The sequence below is a fragment of the Tyto alba genome, unplaced genomic scaffold (genome assembly GCF_018691265.1).
Source record: "Tyto alba isolate M040663 unplaced genomic scaffold, T.alba_DEE_v4.0 Super-Scaffold_9, whole genome shotgun sequence".
In the NCBI taxonomy this organism is placed as follows: domain Eukaryota; kingdom Metazoa; phylum Chordata; class Aves; order Strigiformes; family Tytonidae; genus Tyto; species Tyto alba.
In genome coordinates this window covers 1,207,324-1,215,427 of record NW_024881330.1, presented here as the reverse complement: position 1 = coordinate 1,215,427, position 8,104 = coordinate 1,207,324, and the positions used below count along the sequence as shown (strand labels likewise).

Genomic DNA, 8,104 nt, shown 5'->3' with positions numbered 1-8,104 from the left:
GATTTCCCCTTTGTAAATCCACACTGACAGATCCGCACCAGCTTCTTGTCCTTCCTGGGACTGACAGTGCTTTCTGCGAGGATTTCCAACATCACCTGCCACAGGAGCAAGGCCAGTCTCAACAGTTTCTACTTTCCCAAATCTTCCATCCTCGTCTGCTTCAATAGATGAGGCCTATAAGCTCTCTTCCAGCCATCAGGAACTGCTCAAAAGGGAAGCCGTCTTTCTCACAGCCACAGCCTTACAAGACCGAGGGGCAGGCAACCTCGTGGATCTCAGCCAGCGGGGAAGGCCAGGCCTAAAGACACGCTTAGCAAGCTGGCATAAGGCGGGGAGGGACGGAACGTCATGGTAGGGTCAGCCCCTCGTGTCTGGCAAATCTACAAATCCCAAACCAGTCTGCCAGGGCTGCGAGGAAATGGAGACCCCTCTTCACAACACACCCAAAGCCACAACACGAATGCATCCCGATGACCTCACTGTTGACAAGCACATCTACATTTTGGCAACATCTACCAAACGCTCTGACAAAAAGAACCAACATTAATGCATTTTTCCTCTATTACTCACACTTAAAAGTTGCCGCCACGGTCAGAAGTACACGTGCTCCAGAAAAGGACATGAAATGGAGCGTTTTGGGAAGGGAAACACACCCCACATCATTATTGGCGAGGTCGTGGCACACAAGAGCCGCCTGCTGCAAAATGCCTTCACACGCAAAGGCTGTCCCGCCCCTTGGGCACCCGCATAAAAGCCGGCCCAGCGCCTCTCTCCCTCACACCCTTCTCCTGACGCCTTCTCCTCCGCGCTCAACAAGGTGAGCCTCAACCCCCTTCCCCTCCTTCTCCTGGCCTGCCTGGCCCGGCTCTTCCAGCACGCTCTGCTGGCCCCAGCCTCAGCAGCCCTCACGCCTCCCCGCAGCCACGCTCCCCACAGCCCCACACCACGCCTCCCCACTCCCTCGCCCTCCTGCACCACCGCCCCTCCGCTTTCTCACCCCCCTCTCTTCCAGGGCCCCTCCACACCACAGCCATGGCCTGCTCCGACCTCTGCCGCCCCTGCGGACCCACCCCGCTGGCTAACAGCTGCAACGAGCCCTGTGTCAGGCAGTGCGAGGACTCCCGCGTCGTCATCCAGCCTTCCACCGTGGTGGTCACCCTGCCAGGACCCATCCTCAGCTCCTTCCCCCAGAGCACCGCCGTCGGATCCTCCTCATCGGCTGCCGTGGGCAACATCCTCAGCTCCCAGGGAGTGCCCGTCTCCTCCGGAGGCTTCGGCTTCGGCTACGGCTACGGCTTGGGCGGCCTGGGCTGCTTCGGTGCCAGACGGGGCTTCTATCCCTGCTAAGGGCCCTCACCACCACCCCTGACACCAACCACCCACACCCTGCAAGCCACGGCATCGATTGAGGACGCAGCTCCGGGCTGTTGCCGGCACATGGGCTCGCCATCCACGGCTCCTCCTCTCTAAGCACCAAACATGGAAGCAGTGAAGGGGCAGCCCAGGTTTCCTGGAAACATTGCCCAAGTACCTCCTCTTTTTCTCCAACTGTCTTCTTTGCATCCGCCTTCCTGCTATGTCCACGACTCTCTGCCACAGGCACCTTCTACAAAGCCAAAGCTCACTGGGGACCTCAGGCGGGCTGCTCCAACTGTAGGGTAGGAAGGCTGTGGTGCTCTGGAAATGTCTACTGCCCCGAAGGTACCTCTGCTGATGGTCACCCTATTGCACCTCAGACGACCTTGCTTTCCATTTTTTTTCCTTCAATAAAGTTCTGCATCCCAGTCAATGACTATACCACATCTTTTCTTCTCCGAAATCTCTTTCAACTTTACCCAGCACAAAGCCAGGGCTCAACTGCCATTTCTGTAGTGGGTGGAAAAGGGATACAAGACCTCTCCTCGAAAATACGTCACCACCAACACAGACTGGACCTGGGGGGCTTCCAGATTGTGGCACAAGCCCATTCTTGCACAAACTAAGGGGTAGATAGCACAACACTCCCCTACACACACCTCTGATGAGGTCCTTCCTGTGCCAACACACACTTGACTGTCTTCCACAGCATTACTCTCCAGCTCTCCCAGCAAACAGAATCACGAGATCATTACTTTGGCAGGAACCTCTGGAGAGCAGGTGCTTCTACTCCCTCTGCGCAAGCAGGGATAGCTGCAGCAGGTTGTCCGGGTTCCACGGCCGCTCACATTTTCAGTATCTCCCAGGATGGAGCCTCTTCCACTCCTTGACCACGCTCACACTGAGAAAGACTTGCTGCTTTTGCCCGTGGAATTCCATCCTTTCTCACTTGTGCCCAAGGCCTCTTGTCCTGCAAACACGCGCTACTGAGGAGAGCCCGGCTCCCTTCACCTCATTCCCTGGCTTCAAGGATTTATACACATTTAAGAATGAGTGTAAAGGGGAGGCAGTGGATGTACAGTTCTCAATTTTAGTAAGGTTTCCGATTCTGTCCCTCTCGGAATACGCCTACACAATTGTTCCAACTGTGATGTGAGAACGTACATGCAGCGATGGGTAAAGAACTGGCTGAACAGCAGCGCTCAAAGAGTTGTAGGGAATGGGGATACAGCTGACACCTTCTGGAGCAGGCAGGATAGATTAGAGCACTGGGCAATGATTAACGGCCAGAAATTGAAGAAGAAGAAATGGCAGATTGTGCACCTAGGAGGGAGAAATCTCTCTACGCACGTAACAGACTGGGAGAGGAGTGGCTGGAGAGCAGCCCTGCAGAAAGGGATCTGGGGGTGCTGGCTGACAGCAGGCTCCCTACGAGTCAGCAGCATAGCCTGGCAGCCAAGGGGGCAAACCGCATCCTGGGGTGCAGCCAACACAGTACAACCAGCCGGTCACAGGAGGGGATTAGCCCGCTGGATTCCCCGCTGCTGCAGCCTCACCTTGAGTATCGTGGGCAGAATTGGATCCCTCCAATTTAAAAAAGGATGTTAAAGTTCTTGAAAGCAGCCAGAGCAGGGCAAGGAAGCTGATGGATGACAAGGCTGGAAGGCAAGTCCTATAAGGAGCAGCAAAAGACTCTGTGTTCATCTAGCCTGGAGAAAAGGAGGCTGAGGGGCAGCCTCATTGCTCTCTGCTGCTTCCAGAGGACAGGACGTGGAGAGGGAGCTGCTGAGCTCTTCTCCATGAGATCCAGAGACAGGATTCATGGCAATGGGTCAAATGAACCTCCTCAATGGGAGGTTCAGACAGATAGAATGAATTATTTAGTTACAGAGCATGTGGCGAAACACTGAAAGAGGCTTCCTAGAGAGGTGGACGATGCCCCAAGTCTGACAGTGTTTAAGAGGCATTTGGACAAACAATGGCCTTAATTACATGCTCTTCCTCTTCGTCACCCCAGCAGCGAACAGGCAGTTGGACAAGATGATCACTGCACGTCCCTTCCAACTGGACTCTTCTAGTCCAGTCTTGTCTATTATGCTTCGCCAAGCCTTTGGCACGCAAACATCACCTCGAGGTTCTCAGGTGCACAGCCCCACGCAGCACGCACGCCTCCCCTTTCCCCTCCACTGCATCCAATCCCACTCTGGCCCCACAAACACTGCGCAGAGAAATGGCCTCACCCCTCGGCAATCACCCCAAAGTCAGAACCCACCTCCCCTGCCTGCCGTTCCCACTCCCCCTGGGCCTCTCCCCACACTCACCATCTCTCCCACAACTCACCAGCCTCAGCTCCACCGCCAGGCCCTGCCTCAGCACCCTCAGCAGCCAGCCAATCACAAGGCACTTAACAGCCTGCCAATCAGGGGGCAGCTGACAGGCACCAGCTGCTGCAGAAGCCCCTGGAAGCTTCCAGAAGGTGCCTGTCAGGACTCCAAAATCGACATTTCTGGTACAATAAATGGATAATCTTCACCAGACAGCCCCCAAAACAACTGCTGGGAGGGGTGGCTGTGAATGAGGGAATGAATGAGTAGAAATGCTGGCGAAAAACAAACAAAACATCTCAAATGACAGCAGTTAGGGGACTCAGAGGGGTAAGAGGGAGGGAAAATGCCCTCATAAAATAATATCCCCCCCAAAAAAAAACTGATGCAAATAAAGGCATCCACAGACTCTGTCCGTCTTCGCTGTACTGCTGGGTGCCGTAGACACCCATGTAGGGTCCCCTGTCATTGTTCACCCTTGCTGTGGCCCCCAGGCCAACTGCCTGGCACTCCCAGTGACACCACCTTCCCTCATGGTGGGGTTCTCGGGTCAGCCAGAGATGGTCCCGTGTCCCAGTCCCCTCTCGCACCGCCTTGCATGTTTCTCCTGATGCCTTCTCCTCCATGGTCAAAAACATGAGCACCCTTGCCTCCAATTCCCCTCACGAATCACCAAATTCTCATACGTCCCACCAGACACCACGCAGAGAAATGGCCTCACCCCAAGGAAAATCCCCAAGGCCCTGGCTCACCAGCCGCCCCTGCCTGCTCCTCCCACTCCCCCTCTCCTCTCGCCACACTCATGGGCTCTCCGGAAACTCACGTCTCCCTGCACGGTGACCCATGTGCAATCACAGAGTCCTTTAGCATGGAAAAAACCCTTAAGAGCATTGAGTCCAAATGTTAACCTCACACTACTAGTCCGCCACTAACCATGTCCCTAAGTGTCACATCTAAACGTCTATCAAATACCACCCAGGATGGGGACTCCACCATTTCCCTGTGCAACCTTCTCCACGGCTTAATAACACTCTGGGTGCACAAATTGTTCCTCATGTCCAAACCAAAGATCCCCGGTAACAATTGGAGGCTGTTTCCTCTTCTATCACTCATTACTAATAATAAGAGACAGACACGCACCTCCATACAACCTTCATTCAAGTAGCTGTATACAGCAATAACGTCTCCCCTCAGTCTTTGTTTTCTGGAAACAAACCACCCAAAGTTCCTTCAAGCATTCCCCATTTATTCTTCTTTTATAGTCCATTCAGCAGCTTCACTGCTCTAATTTGGATGCATCACGCCAAGGCCCACACTGTAAATTTCCCAGCCCCGGCTCGGGGGAGTGCTCTGGCAGGCCAACCCAAGCCTTTGGGGAGCAGGGCAGGCCTCCCCACAGCACAGGGCTTGCCAGCTCTGAACCAGGGCTGCCAGGCCAACGGCCTGCTCTCGCAAACAGCCCTCCTCTGCTGCTGGCACTGCCACCCCCAGGGACGGCCCCAAGGGGCTGCAAGCCCAAACAGGCAGCCGCCTTTCTCCCAGCCACAGCCTTACAAGCCAGAGGGGCAACAAGACACACACACAGAGCAGATAGCTGAAAGGCCAGGGCTAAAGAGAGGTTTAGCGAGCTGGCGGTGAGGTGGGGAGGGACTGAACGCCATGGCAGGGTCAATGTCTTGTGCCTGACACAACTGCAAAGAACAGACCAGATTTCCAGGGCTGTGAGGAACTGGAGACCCCATTACACAACATACCCAAAGCCACAACACACGAATGCATCCCGATGACCTCACTGTTGAGAAGCACATCTACATTTTGGCAACATCTACCAAATGCTCTGATGAACAAAAGCAACACTAAGGATTTTTCCTCTGTTACTCGCACTTAAAAGTTGCCGCCAGGGTCAGAAGGACACGTCCTCAAGAGAAGGACACGAAACAGAGGTTTGCGGGAATAGAAACACACCCCACCTCATTATTGGCGAGGTCGTGGCACACAAGAGCCGCCTGCTGCAAAATGCCGTCACGCGCAAAGGCTGTCCCGCCCCTTGGGCACCCGCATAAAAGCCGGCCCAGCGCCTCTCTCCCTCACACCCTTCTCCTGACGCCTTCTCCTCCGCGCTCAACAAGGTGAGCCTCAACCCCCTTCCCCTCCTTCTCCTGGCCTGCCTGGCCCGGCTCTTCCAGCACGCTCTGCTGGCCCCAGCCTCAGCAGCCCTCACGCCTCCCCGCAGCCACGCTCCCCACAGCCCCACACCACGCCTCCCCACTCCCTCGCCCTCCTGCACCACCGCCCCTCCGCTTTCTCACCCCCCTCTCTTCCAGGGCCCCTCCACACCACAGCCATGGCCTGCTCCGACCTCTGCCGCCCCTGCGGACCCACCCCGCTGGCTAACAGCTGCAACGAGCCCTGTGTCAGGCAGTGCGAGGACTCCCGCGTCGTCATCCAGCCTCCCGCCGTGCTCGTCACCCTGCCAGGACCCATCCTCAGCTCCTTCCCCCAGAGCACCGCCGTCGGATCCTCCTCATCGGCTGCCGTGGGCAACGTCCTCAGCTCCCAGGGAGTGCCCGTCTCCTCCGGAGGCTTCGGCTTCGGCTACGGCTACGGCTTGGGCGGCCTGGGCTGCTTCGGCGCCAGAAGAGGCTGCTACCCCTGCTAAGGGCCCTCACCACCACCCCTGACACCAACCACCCACACCCTGCAAGCCACGGCATCGATTGAGGACGCAGCTCCGGGCTGTTGCTGGCACATGGGCTCACCCTCCATGGCTCCTCCTCTCAAGGCACCATGAAACGAAACAGGGAAGGGGGAGCCCCGGCTGCCTTGAAACTTGGCCCATGTAACTTCTCCTTTTCTCCAACTGTCTTCTTTCCATCGCCCCTTCTGCTATGTCTGCTGCTCTCCGCTGCAAACACCTTCTCACAAGCCAAAGCCCACCTGGAGCTCCAGTGAGCTACTCCTACTGCAGGGCGGGAAGACCTCAGAGATCTGGCAACATCATCTGCACAAGGGACCTCGGCTTGTGGTCGCTGTACTTCCACCACAGATCGGCTCTCTTCCACTCGGCACTCCTGCCTTTTCCCTGTGTTTTTCCCTCAATAAAGTTCTCCTGCAAACCACCCAAACAAGCCTCCTCTTTCTTTCTTCTCCCAAGGCTCTTCCAACCTCACCCAGCACAAAGCCAGGGCTCTGCAACCCATTGGCATGGGTGGAAAGGGGCTACAAGACCTCACCTATCGAGTATGTCCCCAGCAACAGCAACAATAGACACCAGCTTAGAATCATTCAGGTTGGAAAAGGCTGTTATGATCATCGAGTCCACCTGTTAACCTAACACTACCAAGTCCACCACTAAACCACATCTGTTAACAGCACATCTACACATCATTTATATACCTCCAGGGATGGTGACTCAACAAATTTCCTGGGCAGCATGTTCTAACGCTTGGCAACCTTTTTAATGAACAAATGTTTCCTAATATCCAATCTAATCCTCCCCTGGCACAACATGAGATTGTTTCCTTTCATCCTATCACTTCTTACTTGGGAAAAGAAGCCAACATCCACCTCTCTGTCACCTCCTTTCAGGTAGCTGCAGAGATCCATCAGGGTCCCCTCAGACTCCTGTTCTTCAGAACCACTCCAGGTCCCTCAGTGACTCTTTGTAGGACTCATTCGCTAAGCGCTTCACCAGCTTCCTTGCCCTTCTTTGGACATTCTCCAGCACCTCAATGGCTTCTTTTAGTGAGGGGCCCAAAACTGAACACGGTATTCCAGGGGCGGCCTCATCAGTAACTAAAGAACAGCGGGACGATCCCTTCCCTAGTCCTGCTGGCCACACTGTTCCTGACAGAAGCCAGGACACTATTGGCCTCCTTGGCCACCTGGGCACACTGCTGGCTCATACTCAGACGGTTGTTGACCAAGACCCGCAGGTCCTTTTCCATCAGGCAGCTTTCCAGCCACTCTGCCCCAAGCCTAGAGCATTGCAGGGGGGTTGTTGTGACCCAGTTGCAGGACCCAGCACCGATCCTTGTTGATCCTCATACAATTGGCCTCGGCCCATCGATGCAGCCTGTCCAGATCCCTCTGTCAACCCTTCCTACCCTCAAGCAGATCAACACTCCCACTCAACTTGCTGATGTCTGCAGTGTTACTGAGGGTGCACGCCATCCCCTCCGCCAGATCGCTGATAAAGCTATTCAAGAAAATTGGCCCAAACACACAGCCCTGGGCAACACCACTTGTGACTGGCCACCAACTGGATTTACCTCCATTCACCACAACTCTTAGGGCACAAATATCCAGCTGGTTCTCTACCAAGCAAACAGTATGTCTAATCCAAACCACGAGCAGCTAGTTTCACCAGGAGAATGATCTGGGAAACAGCATCAAAGGCTTTACTAAATTGCAGGTAAAGAACA

General features: G+C 55.2%; 1 protein-coding gene across 1 annotated transcript; it reads left to right on the top strand.

The window, feature by feature from the left end:
- The first annotated feature begins 1,032 nt into the window (after positions 1-1,032).
- Positions 1,033-6,459, top strand: LOC122152665 (feather keratin-like). Its single transcript, XM_042786040.1, has 2 exons — positions 1,033-1,318; positions 6,263-6,459. Exons 1-2 carry the CDS (start codon positions 1,033-1,035, stop codon positions 6,337-6,339), a joined length of 363 nt encoding a protein of 120 aa, XP_042641974.1. The 3' UTR covers positions 6,340-6,459.
- The last annotated feature ends 1,645 nt before the right edge of the window (positions 6,460-8,104 follow it).

What these genes read in the sequence shown, in the direction of transcription:
- LOC122152665 (XM_042786040.1), top strand. Translation starts at nt 1,033, where the DNA reads ATGGCCTGCTCCGACCTCTGCCGCCCCTGCGGACCCACCCCGCTGGCT. An exon ending in GGGCGGCCTGGGCTGCTTCG is followed by an intron (nt 1,319 to 6,262) that starts GTGCCAGACGGG and finishes TCTCCTCCGGAG; the next exon opens with GCTTCGGCTTCGGCTACGGC.